General features: G+C 35.4%; 1 protein-coding gene across 2 annotated transcripts in view; it reads right to left on the bottom strand.

Annotated features, from left to right (window-relative positions):
• Positions 1-386: 386 nt before the first annotated feature.
• LOC131428276 (cytochrome P450 4d2-like) overlaps positions 387-19,756 on the bottom strand; it is a 50,831-nt gene continuing 31,461 nt past the window's right edge. For both annotated transcript variants that reach the window (XM_058592091.1, XM_058592090.1), the window contains exons 2-5: positions 1,775-2,158; positions 1,094-1,711; positions 846-1,028; positions 387-780 (exon numbers count right to left, since the gene is read on the bottom strand). In XM_058592091.1, the coding sequence (XP_058448074.1) occupies positions 626-780; positions 846-1,028; positions 1,094-1,711; positions 1,775-2,158 (1,340 nt within the window). In that variant the 3' untranslated portion in view covers positions 387-625. The remainder of the gene's footprint in view (positions 781-845; positions 1,029-1,093; positions 1,712-1,774; positions 2,159-19,756) is intronic.

Genomic DNA, 19,756 nt, shown 5'->3' with positions numbered 1-19,756 from the left:
CCTGTACAGAGTGAATTATGGTAAGGCGCCCCATAATAAAGTAAGACGTCAAAAGGCAAAACGAAATTCCTAGATGTTCTATTAAAAATCAAGTCACACATGTTCTATTAAAAACCGGATTACTTCGTTTACAAACTTATGATTTGGTTAGGCATCTGCATCTGTGAAAACAAAATCACTGGAAACTGAGAATGAATGGACATTGATAATTGTCTCCGAAAGAGTGTGCTGTGATTCAATTTCATGAAAATCTCGTAAGGTTCAGGACACTTCAAAACTGACAGAATGGCACAGATAAAGTGGAATAGCATTCAATAAAAAAAATTACCCACCATCACTTCAAAGTAAGTCATCCAAAACGAAGTATTATACACTGTAAATTGTTGAATTTGCATATTTTTGAAGCGATTTTATTCTGTGATTATGTTGAGTAATAAGATAAACTGCAACGTAAATAAAATTATTAAGTAGTACTATCAATTTGGATTGTAATTGCACTTATCAGTCGTTTCGTGTTCTTTTTAAGTTATCAACTTAAATAACGTAGCTTCTTTTAGATATCACACTGTTGTTCTTGAAAAATAAATCTCTAATGTTCAATTTTTTACACAGCCGGAAGTTAATCCTAGACACGTGGAACAAATCCAATCTCCAAACCATCCTTGGGCTTCAACGTAAGCTGAACAACCAGTTTGGGTTCAGGGCCGGCCACGGTGAGCCGATAATGTCGAATCACCTTCGAAAGAGTACTCTTAAGCTCCAACATTGCAAACTTCTGACCTGTTATGGTAAAATAAAAGATAACAGTATCTACCGCTGATCGTATCCTGAAACATTCAACCAACCAATACAATTTCTTGGTCCTGCACTGAAAGGAATGTACGCATAGGGCGAAGTTTGTTCCATTGTCCTTTCCGGGTTGAATCGTTCTGGATCAAACTTTTCCGGGCTTTCGAACAACGTTGGATCACGATGCATAAGGATAATACCGAGATTGAAGTTAGAATTTTCCGGCACAGTTTTTCCATCTGAAAACGTAAATGTAGAACATGGATTAAAGTCTGTATCGCTCATGGTTTAATCAACCCATTACTTATTTCGGTCTTATCAGTAAACTTTCTTCCAATTATTGGGACTGGCGGATACAGACGAAGTGACTCTTTGATGACCATTTCCAAATATTTCATATCCTGCAGGTTCCGATAGGTGGCCGAAGCATCAAGGTCTGTTCCCATTATTTCGGTAATTTCCTTATATACCTTATCTTGAACATCCTGGTGCCGTGCAAGTAACAAAAGAGTGAACGATATCGCAATGGTTGTCGTGTCGTGACCTTCAAACGTAAACGTATCCACTTCTTCCTGAATTTCTTTATCGGTCAGTGGGCGACCATCGACGGTGGCCTGTAGCAGAACGTCCAGGAATGCCATCTTTTTCTTACTTCCAATGCTGTCATCACCAATTATTCCTGCTTCTCCATGGGCAATTAGCTCTTGTCTACGGGATCGTATAATATTTGCTGTAAAATTGTGCAGAACCTTGATCACTTTGTCTTGTCGTCTCTTGTCTGGTGATAGATTGAATAGGAAATCCGATCTTTGCCACACTTTTACGAAACGACCCGCCAGCAGATAACTTAACTCGGTGACGGCTTTGACGTATTTAGATTCAGCATCCGTTTGTGCATTGATCGCAGTTCCCATGGCAGTTTCTGAAAAGGTTTCATCACATTAGGTTTAACCCCGTGAACAACCGTAGGTGCGTCTAGACTTACCACAAATTATATCCAAAGCCGCTAGAGTAACGTACGGATAAATGTTCACCAGCTGCCCATTAGCTTCCGGTCTCAATTTTCGCACCAGGATACTACTCTGACGATTGAACACTTCGATGAACTGTTCCAGAATTTTGAAATGAAACGCCGGCGTAATGATCTTCCGTTTGTTGAACCACTTTTGGTCAGTGCTTAACAACAATCCATTTCCCAACCATGGAACCAGAAATTTGTACAATTCACTTTTGCGAATCAACTTCGGGCTGCTGAGAACCGTTTCCGAGTCTCGGGTGTTAGTGCAGAACAGAGCCAAACGAGTGCCAATCCAAACACAGAACAACTTCCCGTACTTGGCCTTCAGCCCGTGTACAAAGGCGAGCACATCTATGACAGAAAAAAAAAGAATAGTTTGAGTGTTGATAGTGAAAAAGCCATAAACAACGGTGATTTTTGGCGTTTGAACTACCTGATTCTTCACTGTTTCGTCGTGAATACGACTTATTTTACTATGAGGCGCCTTTTCCAAATTTACCCTCTGAGAGAGTGATAAGTTTTTGATCGTGAATATCTCCTGTAGTATATAATGAATCAACATAATTCTTGCTACATGCCATCGGAAATATGATCGCAAATTTATGATAAAATTTTCAGTTGTGTGACATAATCTCAAATAGTTCAAAATTAATTTTTTCTGAAATGTTTGGTATAAACGAGTATCAAAGAGGATAATTCATAAGGCACGTTTGCCTTTCTCGTATTTTGAAAGCTCATAGCTCAGTGATCTGTGGAAGGATTATATAATATAACTACCAATAGAATCGAAAATTTTTAACTTGAACGTGTATTGCAACAACATTGAAGTTTTTCAATAGTACCCCGAGTAGAGTGTGAGATTAAAAAGAAAACTCAATTTGATGTTGTGCTGTTCGTATATATCGATTACTTAATTTGCTATCGTTTTGGTCGTTTTAACGGTTAAAAAATCAAAATTGAAAGCAAAAAAAATGCTGTGTGACATCAAACTGGAAACTAGTTTTGCTCTCAGTGAAAGCACATTGAAAACTTAATATGATGTAGACTTTCTCGAAATGACACGTCACGAGCATAATCTAAAAATAGAACAGCCAAAAAAGGTCCGGGATAGTATACATTTAGGCGATATTACTCGCAAGCAAGAAAAAAGATTTTATGCAATCTCCATATTAGTCGGAAGCAAGAAAAAAAGATTTCATGCAATCTTCACACTACCGCGGAGAGAATCCGGTTTCGAACTTAGGTGTTTTGGAATGTGAGCTTTTGGCGATTGCTATGGACTGTAAGCGCTAGGTATCAGGAGATGGAAAATGTTCGGTTATATGACAAGCAGTGTTGTTTCACAAAGTTGTATGCAGATAGTTTCTGTCAATGCACACTCGTTGCGTCGCTTCCATCCAGCATCAACCGTGAATAGCAGTGTGGCTATTTGAGCACAGTATAAAAATGTTCTCTTTGTCCTTCTCATATCCAAAGCTGTAGCATTCAAACATTACAACATCAAATTGAGTTATCTACTTGATCGCATATAACTCGCACATGTAATCACTTTGAAATACGAATTCAGAGGCTCTGAAGACCGAACCTTTTACAGTGAAGTCTTTTACAACATAGGGAACGTGAATTAGGAATCCGGCATTAAGGTATTTATTTTTTCGGCTAATTGGGACAATGAACGATTATCTCGCTTCTGACCACAGATAGAACCAGAATCTCTTCAGTTCTTGTGTAGACTTATAATTTACTATCATTTGATGCAGAATTAGTCCTGTGACTCAAAATTATAAAGATTTAGTTAGTCGGGTTCTTTAGAAAAGTGTATTGAAGTTTCAAGATCTATTAGATGATTAATAAAATACTTCTCCTAGCATCTAGCGTTAGTGAGAATATGAAGTTCTAAACATTTATAACTAGGAATAATAATTGTTTTGAAGAGGTTCTTCGACACAGTTTGTGGACTACTTAGGAATATACAAATTAAACATATATTTTCTTGGTGGCTCATCTAAGCCACTAAAGTATTATTAAGAATTAGCTCTAGGTTCAGAAATCTGAGACATTCAATATTCGATGTTCGAACTTCGTAAACAATGAATTTTCCATACTGTTAGATATAAAGTTATGGACATTTTCAGAACGGATTTGGCGATAAGATTATTTTCGCCATCTAGGTCCCCGATTTCTTGAAGCACTGAGAATAAGAGTCTAAAAACTTTGGAATGAACTTCGCGACGTCATATGATTAAAAATATCGAAACATTTTTTTAAAACTGAACGCAAAAACTGTTACAGGATCGGATACTTAACGTATCTAGAAGGAAATCGATGACGTCAAATATATTTCTCATATCAAATTCAGAAATAAGCTACTTCTACGGCAGACGATCAGCGAGATTGGAATGCCAAAGCCACTATTCAGATTGACCTGCTTCAGACAAACGTGGTACCGATGATCGCCAATTTATTTAATGCCTGCCAGAAGTGTGATTTGACACCAATATTCTCGTGGTTAAAAAGAAAGAGCATTATTTGCGAAAAAGTTGAAAAAGTTGGTTGCGGTCAACTGCAGAATCTCGGCAGGATGTCAAAGCATTTTTGTAAAAGGCAACATAGGATTGAAGGAATAATTATTCCATTGAAACTTAACTTTGTATTTTTGTGTTGCCACTTGAAATTTGCTCCATTACAATGGATTCACTAAGTTGTTGATATTATTATTTTCATTTTTTAAGTTTCACAAAACTTTTGCCTTTAAACAGCAAAATGATAACACAATGTGATATTATTTAAAAATTTGATGAGTCGATATCATATTAGGATTTCAATCTGATGTTGCTATCATAATCAAATATCAATTTGTTCTAATTTTGATGTTAGACTTTACTCGGGGAGAGCAACATCGAGGACCTGTCGTCTCACTGTTTCCCGTTCTGCGAACAGGAAAAGGGGCTGTCCGTACACCGCTGCCAGCAGCAGGTATAAAATGAAATGTGATGTGAGAAATAGCATCATTTAAGTTAAAGCAGCTACTCTGAACGTACGAGACACCGTCAGCACGATGGCACCGAAAACCGGTAGAAAGGCAGATTTGTACCGTCACTAACACATTCAATTACGAACGGCTATGCGAAAGCGAAAGTGATGATGTTGAACACATCTTTATACTACACTCAAAATAATAATAATTTTATAGTTACGTGAAAAGTTATGTGAATATTTTCCACCCTACTTTTCACGTAGGTTTTAATGGACTGGCATTTAAAAACTGTTTAATGCATAATCAAGTAAAACCTACGTTTCATAGGTAAAATATAATGTACTGCTCATATTACATTTACCTATCAGTTCATATGAAATTTAGATACCCGAGAATTACTATTTTATATACTGGTTGAAGTCAAAAGGGAGATTTCAGATTTTTATATAAATCTATAGAAAATGAAAAATGCCATGAAAAATTAAACATTTATTTCAGGAAATTAGTGTAGGAGATAAATGATTAAATTTACGACAATTAGCATAGAATTTTAACGGCTGAAAACAAAAAGCAACTAATAACGTCGTGGGATCTCGAATCGACAAGCCTCCAGAAATCGTTTTGTTGTCACTGCCATCCAACAGAAACAGAAGACGAGATCCGAGAACTCCCACAACACTACTGATGCAGGTTGAGTTCGCATTACATGGGTCCAGTGTCTCTAGCTTCATACCGATTCTGAACTCGTTTTTCGGTGGACCAACGGCCTGTTTGAAGCATTCGACAGGAGCGGACACACTTCCGGACACACGCAGGCACTCGGTCCAGTCGAACACATGGAAACTTTAATACTGGAATGGTCCGGTCGATGTTGTAAAAAATTGTAATTAAATAACATTTCTCGCAAATATTTACACTACTCCCACTTTGAGGGCCACTGCTCGCCATTTTCAAAATCGAGTTTTTCACACTGGAAATTCACGTAGATTGTTTGACGGTTGTTCAATTCACGTAAACCTTATATGATGACTCTATTCATTTAAGGGGATGTTCGTGTAACATTCAATTTCGTCACGTAAAACATTCAATTTGACATCTGAAACCAGTTTACCTGATTTTTCAAGTGAATCGAACGTGAATTTTTATTTGAGTGTAGTATGGGTTCGTGTGAAAATATGCCATGCGAAACAGGGTTGCCATATATACAGGCTAATCTGCATTTAAATATATATATATGTATATATATATATATATATATATATATATATATATATATATATATATATATATATATATATATATATATATATATATATATATATATATATATATATATATATATATATATATTAATCTGTATTATTATTATTATTATTATTATTATTATTATTATTATTATTACTATCATTATTGTTATTGAAATGACTTTTGCATACCGAAGATCGTCGATACATTTCAGACCAGGCCATTGTAATTGTCTCGTACTGAAATTTCGAGAAGAATCAGATATCTTCGAACTTCATAGCTTCAATAAAAATAAACTACAAATTTGTCGTACCTACCCTCTTATTTTGGCAAATTAAAAAGGAATTGTTTCAAGTTTGGAATATATAGTTGTAGAATAGTAGCTGTTTAATGTAACTAATCTGTACTTTAATGTAGGTACATCGCTTCAAACTCTATTAGAGAAAAAGGGGAAAGCTTGCACAATTCATACAATCAATCAACTAACTGATATTCGGAAAAGTGATGGGAGCGTGCTAGTTTTTTTCGTTTTCACGACATCCAGTTATGTCTCTGACATTACCCACCCGCCTTTTTTTTACGGGAAGTCATTTCAAAAAAAAATTGTCCGTCATTTTACAAATTAGGTCTTTATGAATTACATCGTATGAGGGATTAAGTTGCCTGTAAAATTCAAATTTTTTTGGAGTGTAGCTTAGCTTATGTCAACTTATTAAGTCAACATTTTAAAATTCATATATGGAATTCCAATTTAATTGTTGTTGATAATCAATTTTATGAAAATCCTTCGTTGTTTATTCTGCGTTGGCAATGAACTACGAAGATATGAAGAATAAATGCTCAATGAATCTACTATTATATAATCATAATCTGTTGGAATACCGTCTTTTAACATCATTTTATTGTTGAAATTCCATTTTACTTGTGAATACAGATTTTTATGCAGAGCAGTACAGATTTTCCATTAAAATATATGCCATCTCTTTTACTGTCCTTGATAGTCTCTTTTATTTAAGTTTTGTACTCATTTTCAGAATTAACACAAAATCAGAATAATGGTTTTATTTCGAGAAAAAGTAGTACCATTATTTAATATATTTTAACTCGATCATTTTTCAATTTTCAATTCACGCTATCAAAACTCGGTAAAAATCTTTATTTCTAGTCAAAATTTGCAATCTGTATATACAGAATCTTGGTCTTGATTTTATCTCAAAAATCTGTAAAATATTGAGTATGTGGCAACCCTGTTGGGACGACGTCGGCTCGAAAACCCTTTCGCTCTTTTGCTCTAGCGATACATAAAGAAAGCGAAAAGCTTTTTCAGGTTGACGCGGTTGATGGAAATGGTGCGAAATTGTCCGATGACGGGCCGATCGAAGCGCTACAATCGGCCCTATATCGTGCTCAATCGGTCCGATAATCGGCCCGATGATCGGGCCGATGCGGGTCGACAACATCCACCGGAAAATTTCACTGGGTTCGATCAACTCAAGCGGTTAAAATTTTGCGCGGCTTTCACTCTCGCGTGGAACTTCATTATTTTTTTCCATCGCTAGCGCAAATCGAAGTCAGATCTATAGACTCTCAATTAAATGGCAATAATAGGCAAGTTGCAGGATTTCTTGTTAATTAATTAGTTTTTGTATAGTTGGGTTCGCCAGAAATTTACGAACCCGATTCCGTTAAACAGGCCACGGTACAGTAGTATGGGCGATCAAACGTTGTGTTTAGGGATGGCGGATTTTTCGAATTACTCGATTATTCAATAATCGATTATTTTTTTTAGAACTATTCGATTAAATTTTACTCGATTATGTTATTGATTTTTTCAAATTATTTGATTAGTTTAAGGTAGCGCTTCGCCGTGGTCACGGGAGTTCGCTGCCTATCCCGGGCTTTCACGCACTTTACCCAAAATTGTGAGAAAACGGGGAAGAAAACGGAAATTCCAAGAACATACGATTCTAGATAAATAATTTTTCTATCGATTCGTATATAAATTGTGCCTGATAAACATATTTATCGAAAGATTTCGTGCGAGTTATGAAAATAAATGAGTTTTTCCTTATTCTTTCGCACGCAAACAATGTCAACGCATGCATTGGGGTGTGCAAAATGCTACATGCGGTAGACGCTAACAACATTTCTTTTGTTTTCGTTGTCCGTTCTCTCTGCGTAAACGTTGAATATAGATGAGTAGAAAATGTAAGTAAGTGTTACTACTTTGTAAAATAATTTCTATTCATGTTTCAGTAGAACCAGAAATCAGTAATGATTTTCATCGCTACTAGCTTTGACGCTTTGTTGAAAACGTAGCACATCCCTACATATGCGAGTTGTTTATAGCGAGAAAAGGAAAAAAGAAAACCACATTTTAACAAAACTCGCACGAAATCTCGCGTAAAAAAAAGCTTTCTAACTGATATTTTTCGCCAAATGCAAAGTAAAATCATTTACCTACAATCGTATGTTTTTGATTTTTCGTGAATCGGGTTAGTATTTTAGAAATTTGCAATTTAGGGTGAAATTTCGGCGACAAAGCAAGAGGAAGCAGTGAGTTGTCTTGCTTTGACCTGACCACGGCGAAGCGCTACCTTAATAATCGAATACTAGTTTCAAACTAATCAATTAAAAATTACTCGATTATTGAGGTTAATAATCGATTACTCGATTAATCGATCGACACTACGACATCCCTACCCCTAGTGGTGTGTTACAGCTAGAGGCGTACGTGTGCGTCGTGCGAGGATGATGATTGCAAGCAGAGATGCCAGATCTACAGATTTCGGGCATAGTGCTGCAGACATTTTTTGTTGTGTAGACTTTTAAAAATCGATTTTTTCGCAGACTTTCGTCAAAATTTACAGAGTTTTGAAATTGTCGCGATTTTTTTTTGTTGTTTTCGCTCGTCAAGTCAGTTTAGCGTGTCATACTTTATAGAGAAATTGCTGCCAGAAAAACATACTTGCTAAGTTTCGAATATACAGACTTTTGCAACACTGTCTGAAGATATATGAATTTTTTACCTGGCATCTCTGATTGCTTATCTGCTAAAATACAATGGAAATCCAATTTCCTCTTGCAATTTTTTTTAAAACTTATTAACAACGTCATCTCCACCTCTGTTATTTTTGTAGCACCCAAGATTCTGTTTTAAGGTAGTGCTTCGCCGTGGTCAGGTGAAGTTCGCTGCCTATGGGTTTCACGTACTTTATCCAAAATTACTAGAGAATCGTACACACTAAGAATTAATTCCTTTGTTCGGTAATATTTTTGACGAGAAATTTCGGTAATCTATGGAAATAACCGATATTTCGGCACATGAGTTTTATTTTACAATAATTATGCAATTTTTTACCGGACGATCAGTTTTACGTAAATTTTCATTACAGAATTTTGTAAATAGATATACAATTCATACGGTAAATCTAAATGTTCGCCGAGTACGGTAAAAACCTTACCGTCCGTATGGTAAAATTATCATCCAATAACCGAACTTTTGTGAAAACTGATTGTCGTGAAAGTAACTGTCGAACAGTTATAAAAAATTTTCAGTAAGTGTCTTTTTATTAACCAAACGAAAAAAGGCGGTTGGGTAATGCCAGAGACATAACTGGATATCTTGAATACGAAAACAACTGACATGTTTCTTAACATTTCCGAATATCAGTTAGTTCATCAATTGTATGAATTATGCAAGCATTCCCCCTTTTCACATTTTTCGCAAAAACAAAGAAGGCTTCACTTGATCTCGATTACTGTGAGAATTTCACAAAGCGAAAAGTGCACAAGTCTAATCAAACTGTTCTAGATTTATACTAAACTGAGGATATTTTCTTACGATTTACGAGCAAGAAATCCTAAATGTTCTTTAGAAAACTTTTAGAGCCATTAGAACGGCTGATTTTGTGTGATGCTCTCCACCGTTGTCCTCTTTTCGTTGTTTTTTCGCCAATGCAAACAACTGGCAGCTGTGACGTAATCGCTCTTGTCGGAAGCGAAACTAGTTTTGCAAACGACACACAGTACATCTGCTCACAGTGGCGATATCATCCACACTGATCCAATTTTTGTTAAGAGGTATCTTTTTACGTGATTTCGTTTGTAGTTTTTTCACTAATGGGCGGTCCTAACGTCTATAAAAATAGCACTATAATGTATAATTTTATTGTCGATTATTTCATTTTGGATTTGCATTTCATTGAAAGAAAGGATCAGGATGCTGTGATGGGTTCATTCCTGCCTTTCAGAAGGACCAAATTGTGGAACTCACTACGATATTAAGCACTGTTCGGAACATTTTTCTCGAACGATTTGTTGTACAGCAGCAGATATTTTGTTCTCTTCCTCAGACCGCATTCTGATAGGCTGGTGTTGACGTGGGTCAAATGAGACAGGTTTTTCAATAGTGTACTATTGAAATACTTCAATGCTTTTGCTATACACGTTGAAGTTGAAAAATTTCGATTCTTTTGGTAGTTAGATTATATAAATCCTTCTACAGATCTCTGAGCTATGAGCTTTAAAAATACGAGAAAAGCAAACGCGCATTATGAATTATCCTCTTTGATACTCGTTTATACCAAACATTTCAGAAAAGTTTAGTTTTGAATTATTTGAGATTATGTCAAACAACTGAAAATTTTATCATGAAATTGTGATCATATTTCCGATTGCATGTAGCAAAAATTATGTTGATTCGTTAGATAAAACAAGAGACATTCACGATCAAAAACTTATCACTCTCTCAGAGGGTAAATTTGGAAAAGGCGCCCCATAGTAAAGTAAGTCGTATTCACGACAAAAATCTTGAAGAGTTCATCGAATAGATTGAGGTACAGGTGCTAAAGTTTTTAAAACATTAGAACCACTAAGAGCATTTTGTTTACTTATAGGCAGAAAATAATAAATCACTTTTCCACTTGCTGCCTACACAAATCGTTCGAGGGTAATTTCTGGTGAACTCAACGTATTGTGCATGATCGTGGAATAAAACCATAGCAACAAAAGGTTGGAATTTTCTTCATTACCGAACAATCAGTTAGATCCATTTAGTTTACAGTTTACGATAGTTGTTTGACAGTTCAGCAATTACCGAACGTTCAGCTGTTAAAAATTCGGTAAAAAATTACCGAATTCTGCGAAATTTTCTTAGTGTGTATGGTAAAATTATCTTACAATACCCGAACTTCTTTGAAAACGGATTGTCGTTAAACTAACTGTCAAACAGTTATTAAAATTTTCAGTAAGTGTCTTTTTATTAACCAAACGAAAAAAATCCTGAAGAGTTCATCGAATGGATTGAGGTACGATCGGTGATCAATTCAATTACCGAACGTTCAGCTGTTGAAAACTCGGTAAAAAATTACCTTGGAAGTTTTCATAAAAGTAGTGCTATTGTATTGTACCCAGAGCTGCCATATATAAATCTGTGTTTAAAAATGAATGAATTTTTTCACCATCTGTGATGCAAATTTTAGAGCAAACCCTGACTATACCAAAACTCATCTCATTGGTATAGTATCGATATTATTTTACCGATTATTATTCTTTGCTTCGGCTCTAATATTGGTTCGAATAATTGTTCAATACTGCTGATACAACGACGCGAAAACTCGAAGGCAGCTATTTTCATCTTACCCTTAAGGCCAATCTATCGAAGAGAGACAGCAGATCACACTCTAACTAGTGGTTTTCGTACATGAGATGACCACTGGAGCTGTTACACAATATCAAAAGACTTGAGGCGAAAACGCATTTTTTCTTAAAATATGGAAGGTATTTTGGACATGGCGTAATTTTTAATTAAACAAGATTGTTTAGCTTTTATTTTCATAATCGTTAAAATGCTAGCGAAAATTCAACCTCCTCTTAACTTTTCGTCATCCGTAGGTATCAACTGACCGCCATGTATGAAAAAAATGTCATAAAAATGTCTATCAAATGTTATAATGGCTGATGACAGTACCGTAAAGTGGTAGGTTTTTTGCTATTTTCCCGTTTCAAATAAAATTTTCTTGGAAACGGCGCAGAATATATAAAAACCCACCTGATAATGTCTTCGAAATTTAGTTGAGAATATTCTGTGAAATTTTCAGAATGATTCATTAGGTTTAGCGGTCGTGTTGTATTTTTTTCTGACTGAAGAACTGCTGAAAATTGGAACGCTCGGAAATGCATCTACTTGTTCATCGAATATCTCGGCTTTGAAGGCTTGTATCATAAATCTACCGTGACAAAGTCTAGATAATTTAGTTTAGATGCGATTAGTACATACATATATGTTATCGCAATAAAAAAAAGTCTTGTATTTTTCTGTGAAACAAAGTCAGTTTCAATGCATCCGCCATTTTTTCGCTTTGGTTTCCTGATAGCATTCTGAAAAAGGAGAGAGAAATAAAATTGGCTCGACAAGGCTGTCAAACACACAGACGTTTCATTGTATATAAACACATTCATTCAATCTTTGTGAAAGTTGAATATTTTTTCATTGTTTTTTGGAATCCATGTAATGTTTATGTGATAAAACTTCTCATCAAAATAATAAAATGTATGCTGGCAACCCGGTACAGTTTGCTCATATACGAGAGAGTACAAGAGAAATACGATGCGCAAAGGGAATTGAGCGAGCCACGTGGTCAACACGCGTCCTTCTGTCCTCAGACCTTAATGTGATTAGCTTCATATTGATATAACATGGCTTACTTAACATCGGTTAAATCCATAAAGTTTGATAGGTTGTATACCTCTGTTACCCTACTAGCCTACTACTCTCAAGTACCATGCATTTGGTTCAATATGCAATTTCAACTAGTGATGGGCGAGCGCTCACGAGCCGTTCATTTGAACCGACTCGTAGCAAAGAGCGAATGAAGCACGGCTCTTCAAAATTGAACCGCGGCTCTCAAGAAGAGTTTCCATTTTAAAATCTGCGTTTCAACTTGGAAATTCTGTGTGCCTGTGTACGCCCAAATTTGATTGCGTTGTTGGTTAAACGATGATGTTTTCTAATGAAGCTGCCAAAAATACACAGGAACATTTATTCAGCAGTGAATTTTCAAAGAATTCTGTCGTAATAGAAAAAAATAGATTTTTTTCCAAATGGAATTTCAACTAATTTATTTCAATATCCCACTTCCTCGCACACGGACACCTCTAGTTGTGAAACACAATTTTAGATCGCCCATACCGCTCATGCATTTCCGTGGCTCTCACACTCAGTCTCTCGAACCGCTTTTCCACATTGACGTTTATTGAAAAAGAGCTAATGAGCCGTTCAATTGAACCGGCTCTTACGAAAGAGCGTTCGGTTCAGAGCCGCTCATTGAAATGAGCCGTATTGCCCATCACTAATTTCAACTGCTAAACTAATCGGTGAATTACTCAGATAATCGAATAACATTTAACCGATTTGTTTAGAACTCACAATCGATTATTGAACTAAGCGGTCAACTTGAATAACCCAATAACCATTCCGATAACCGATTAGTTGGAAAATTGCACTCAATGAACTCTAGCGATCTGATAATTAAAATGAGAGATCTAACGTCATTTTGCACTGGCGATGTTGTTGTTTCTATGACGGAAATTGACGCAGTTTCACATTAATTGACATTTCGCCGCAAAACTCAATTACTGGTAAAGACATCCGTGTATGAAAAATGAAACTAGGAAAAAGATAAACCTTTTGTATTTCTCATATCGCTAATAACGATTTTCAACAAATTTTCAGGTTTTTTCTTGATATTTTTTGCCCCGGGCGCTAATTTTTCTAGGTGATAATACAAATCAGAGGGAGAGAGAATTGATCTGAAAGTACTACTTTTTATAGTGTGAACTACAATTAAAAATTTAAAATTTTCAGAAATGTATCAATATACAACGTACTCGTCGTAGTCACTCTATGGTTTTACTGCAAATGCGATTATGGTTAAAGCGATAACGCTTTTCTCATTATAAATCGAGTTCATCTTATTAAAATAGAGACTTATCTGCTGCACTGAAGATTTACTGCGCCCGTCAGCTTCAGGTTTCTCGGGTGAAAACGACGTAACATATAATTTCATCCGAACTGGTGCATTGTCTTTAAGTCACGCCCGTGCGAGGTAATTATAATTAATCGAAGCAAACCTGTTAGGCAGCTGTCAGACTGAACAAGATTCAATGCGATGTATTGTTATTGCATTGCATTTTCTCTGACAGGTTTGTTTGTTCAAATGTAAAGAGCTCGCAAAATTTCCTCTGACGTACGTGTTTCATGTTTCATGTGAGGCTAAAGCTTTTGCATAGTGGAGTAGAGACAGATCAGGGGACCGTTACCCTATCATAAAAAAACATCATCTATCTACCGGTGCACTATGGTCCGAAACGGGAAATTAGCGTGACGAAAATATTTTCACGATTAAATATTAGTTTTTTGTAGTTGATGTCTTCACAAAAGTTGTTTGTAATCAAATGGCACTCCTTTTGATGAAAAAAGTTACTAGGGTGCTCTTCATTTAGACTGAAATCTGAAATCTAACTTTCTTAATTGAACTCAAAAATGATTTTGTTGTTCAATAAAGTTGTAGGAAGATTTATTTTGAGCAACTTTGTTGAAAAAAGCGCCTTTCCAGCTCTTCATTTGATCGAGTTACATCAATTTTCCCGAGTAAAAATAGGGTGGCTCCTGAAAAATCACTTTTGCCTTTCTCAAATAGAAAGGCTATGCAATCACTGTGAAAATCGAATTTTTAACCGAGGCCCGGAGGGCCGAATGTCATATACCAGCTCGACGAACTGAGCAAATGCCTGTGTGTGTCCGTCCGTGTGTGTGTCCGTCCGTGTGTGTGTGTGTGTGTGTGTATATAACAAAAATATGCACTCACTTTTCTCAGAGATGGCTAAACCGATTTTTACAAACAAAGATTCAAATGAAAGGTCTTATAGTCCCATAGCCTGCTATTGAATTTCATTCCGATCCGACTTCCGGTTCTGGAGACATAGGATGATATGTACCAAAAAAGTGAAAAAATATGCACTCACGTTTTTCAGAGATGGCTGAACCGATTTTCACAAACTAAAATTCAAATGAAAGGTATTATGGTCCCATAGCTTGCTATTGAATTTCATTTTAATGTGACTTCCGGTTCCGGAGTTATATGGTAATATGTGAAAATTTGAGAAAAAGTTTACACTCAATTATCTCTGAAACAGCTAAACCGATTTTCGCAAACTAAGATTCAAATGAATGGTCTTATAATATCCTAAAAATTTGTGGAACATTTTATCTGGATGCGACTTCCGGTTCCGGAACTAAAGCGTCATAAGTGGGAAATTACCAATTTTATTAGTATTTTTCCACGAACGATGGTTAAAAACAGGTACAAATCCCCTTAAAACTGTCTGATAAATTCTTCTAGTTTGCAGAGCTTGTTAGTTTGTGGACATGAAAACTTAATTCGGCACTACTGGTCCCCTCTTTTCCTGTTCCGAGAGCACCGAAAGTAGAGAAGAAAAACTCCTAAAACTAAATTTACTTCGATTTCTCTGCGATGCTTCAACCGATTTTCACAAATCTTGATTTGAATTAAAGTTCATACTGTCTTTAAAGCTACTGTGAAATTTCATCTGGATCCGACTTCCGGTTCCGCAGTTACTGGGCGATGAGTGTCAAAGTTTTCAAATCGGCATATAGAGTGACAACATGTACAACACCGAAAGAAGAAGAAAACATAAAACGAACAAGACGTGCTTTGTCCTATTTCGTACACGTTGTGTAGTGATGTCAATAATAATAATAATTATAATAATAATAATAATAATAATAATAATAATAATAATAATAATAATAATAATAATAATAATAATAATAATAATAATAATAATAATAATAATAATAATAATAATAATAATAATAATAATAATAATAATAATAATAATAATAATAATAATAATAATAATAATAATAATAATAATAATAATAATAATAATAATAATAATAATAATAATAATAATAATAATAATAATAATAATAATAATAATAATAATAATAATAATAATAATAATAATAATAATAATAATAATAATAAAAATAATAATAATAATAATAATAATAATAATAATAATAATAATAATAATAACAATAATAATAATCCTACTACATGTTTTATGCTGCTGATTCATGCTGTTTAACTTGACTTACATATGCAGAAGTAACAGAAACGCATGTTCATTTCGTTTGTTAGATTTCATTTAATTGGTTTAATCGAAATAGAGCATGAGATAGTAAGTATGAGTTTAACTACGTTCAAAACTGTTCCAATTTGTAGGTCATATTTGTTGGTAGCAAACGAACCAACTTCGGCTATTCCGTTTATCTGGATCCGGTTTCGGAAGAATTGGAAATAGTGATTAAAAACTGCAAATCGATTTTCACAAACTTATAGGTTCAAAAGAAAAGTCTTACAGTTTCATATGGAATTCCTTAATTTGTTGTGGATACTACTTTCGGTTCCGGAACCACAGGTTAAACAGGATTTATAGAGTTTGTGAGATTAGATCCGAACAAATTATACTATTTCTATTCAATAAACAATTGTTTTTGCGAATTTCACAATTATATTTATGATGTAATGAGTAATATGAGAAAGGCATCATTACACCACTAGGTGGATTAAAATAGGTTTTTTTTTCTAACTTTTTGATGAAACGTTCTACGGAAGAGTTGTCTTCAGAAGAGTAGTTGAACTGATCATTGGACAAAAAAAGTGATTTTTCAAGAGCCACCCTACTTTTACTCGGGAAAATTGATGTAACTCGATCAAATGAAAAGCTAGAGAGGTGCTTTTTTCAACAAAGTTGCTCAAAATAAATCTTGCTACAACTTTATAGTATAACAAAATCACTTTTGAGTTCAATTAAGAAAGTTAGATTTCAGATTTCAGTCTAAATAAGGACCACCCTAGTAACCTTTTTCATCAAAAGGAGCGCCATTTGATTACAAACAACTTTTGTGAAGACACCAACTACAAAAAACTAATATTCAATAGTGAAAATATTTTTGTCACGCTTATTTCCCGTTTCAAACCACTGTGCGGTGTGATGATGCCTTTCTCACATTCTCTTAAATATTACTGCGGGTTCGGTTACAGAAAATATATGTTTGTCAGGTACGGGTGCCGTTTTTTTCATTTTCAACGGGTACGGGTTAAGTTCGAGTCAAGACATTTGGTCGGTTTTCGGGTTTTTTCGAGTTTCGGACTTTTTTGGGGTTCGGGTCGGATACGGGTGAAAGTTTTTTATTTTCGATCGAGTACGGGTACAGGTTCGTGTCTGAAAAAATGCTCACCCGACCATGGAAGATCTTAGCAAAGTGTTTATGTTTTCTAATCATGATCAAATCATCATCAAACTATCAAGTTTTCATGAATGAGTTAATGAAAATGTTGCAAATATTTCAAAATGGTTGATTGAACTTGTTTTAGATTAATTTTGAGGTTTTCAGAGAGAGGAATCTATTTCTTTGGTTTTGTATTCGCAAACCCTGAAAGCAATCTAGGGTGAAATTTTAAACAATCTTTACTCTGTGATTCTGGAACCGTAAGTCGGTTGCGGTACTTTGGATTGGTAGAGCTGAAGAATTATATGGCTAGTTCAAATGATTTCGTCTTTTCAGTGTCGTTTGTTGAAACACACTTTTGAAGTTAAATTGCTTTCTTCTAATCGGCCTCTAATTCTGGAACTGGAAATCGTATCTGGATGAAATTTGGTAGGGTTTTACGGGGTTTGTAATACCTTTTATTTGAACCAAAGCTTGTGAAAATTGGATGAGCGGTCTCTGAGAAAATCGAGTGCACTTTTTTAGTACATTTGTATCATTTTACCCACCTCGTTGGCACGATTGTCATCTTGAAGCCGAAAATTTTGGTTCTTTGGTTCTAGTTCGCTGTCAAATGCTGTGTTTAAGTAGTGTTCACACGTTCACATTTTTCTTCATGCGGTTGCACCAACATAAGGAAACGATTTCGATGGAATATAATCAAACTATAATAAACCCCAATTTCTTTTTCTTATTCAAAAAGAACTCAAATTACTTGTTTTATAGAGAATACTAAACTAGAGTTATATTTATGTTGGGTTTGAAGAAATTAACTTTTGACATCAGTGTAGTTTCTTATTGTATGGTATGAACGTAGCTTAACATATTGTTGACAACAACGCCACCAAAACAAAATGCGTCGGTTTCAGGAACCAGCTTCCATAGCAGGGGGGTGATTTTACCCCATAACTACGAAACCGGAGTCGGAAGTCGGATGAAATTCAATAGCAGGCCATAGAAGTATAAGGCCTTAATATGAATTGAGGGCATGTTCAGGAGTGTTCCAGTTATAGATGCATAATTCATGTCAGTTTCAAAATTTAAATCTGGAAATCATAACAAGAAAAACTGGCAGCCCCAGCAGCGTTTCACTCGTGTTTCAAAAACACAAAAAATAGGACGACAGCATATACCAGTTTTAAATTTGACAGTGGAACTGTTCGAATAAATAAAAGTAATACGGTTTGCTGGAGATAGATACCTATGGGACCAAGAGACCTTTCAATTGAATCTAAGTTTGTAAAAATCGGTCCAGCCATCTTTTTCTTTATGAGAAAGCATTGGTGTATCGAAGGGGCCACTTTTTTTCAACGTACCGGTTTAGGTAATTTTACGGTGAATGCTGTCCCTCAGATTGTCCAAAGTCTCGTGCTTGTTGATGTAAGGCGTAATAACAACAATTTTGCTTGTTTATCACACCGTCCAGATCGCTCATCATTATGTTGCTTAAAGAAATCTTATCACTGCCTAGCATTTCGAGCATATTGTTTGCGAATGATAAACGAGTTCCATAATTCGCCGGCTGGTGATACCGATCTTATACGGATGAAACGACTAACCTTACCTTGACCATTCGATGAAAAGATCGACGGAGAGCAATCGTATGTTTCTTACCCGAACTCGCGGGACGCTTCATAAGAGTGGATCGAGCAAGTTCAACATTTTCTGGTGTACGAACAGTCCGGACGTGGTCCAAAGGTTCAATTTTGGTTACAGAACCTGTTGGTTACAGAAAATTGTTGACCTACAGCTTCACACCTATTATGCGGAGGCACCGGTATTTTCGGCTTAAATTTAAAATGCGCTTTAAACTCACCAATAGTTGTAAAGTACGACTGAGGCGTCAAAAACGAGTTATAAATAAAAATGCGTTGAGCGACACTTCAGTGCTCCATGATAGAAAACTACTAGGGGAAAATAAACCTTCATAACAGGTTGTTCATTATCTTGTGAGCGCCGAATTTTATATTGTTTATTTGTGATGTGTTGTCATTATTCTGTTTCCTTAAATTAGCTATCCTTCAATCCTTCCTTTTCCCATCAGGAAAATGATGGTATATACATTTCAGCGGCGTACAAGTCTCCAAATAAAAAAAAGCGTGCTATTTCGTGTCAATCTGTTCTGATGCCTAATTCCGGATACGGATAAACTTTAACAGGGTCCTATGGCCTCAGTAGACCTTTCATTTGAGTCTAAGTTTGTGAAAAACGAATTAGAATAGACTGCAAGTCAAAAGTATTTATTCGAGTTGAAGACTGTGCCTTTTTCAAATATCGGATAGGTCTCTCCATTCACGCTAAGCCAACGGTTTACCATACTAAAAGCGTGTGCAAAGTTTCATCCAAATCGTAGTATGTGAAGTCT

The sequence above is a fragment of the Malaya genurostris genome, chromosome 2, assembly GCF_030247185.1.
Source record: "Malaya genurostris strain Urasoe2022 chromosome 2, Malgen_1.1, whole genome shotgun sequence".
Classification (NCBI taxonomy): domain Eukaryota; kingdom Metazoa; phylum Arthropoda; class Insecta; order Diptera; family Culicidae; genus Malaya; species Malaya genurostris.
Note: the sequence above shows the minus strand (reverse complement) of the source record. Positions and strands in the feature narration are given on the sequence as shown.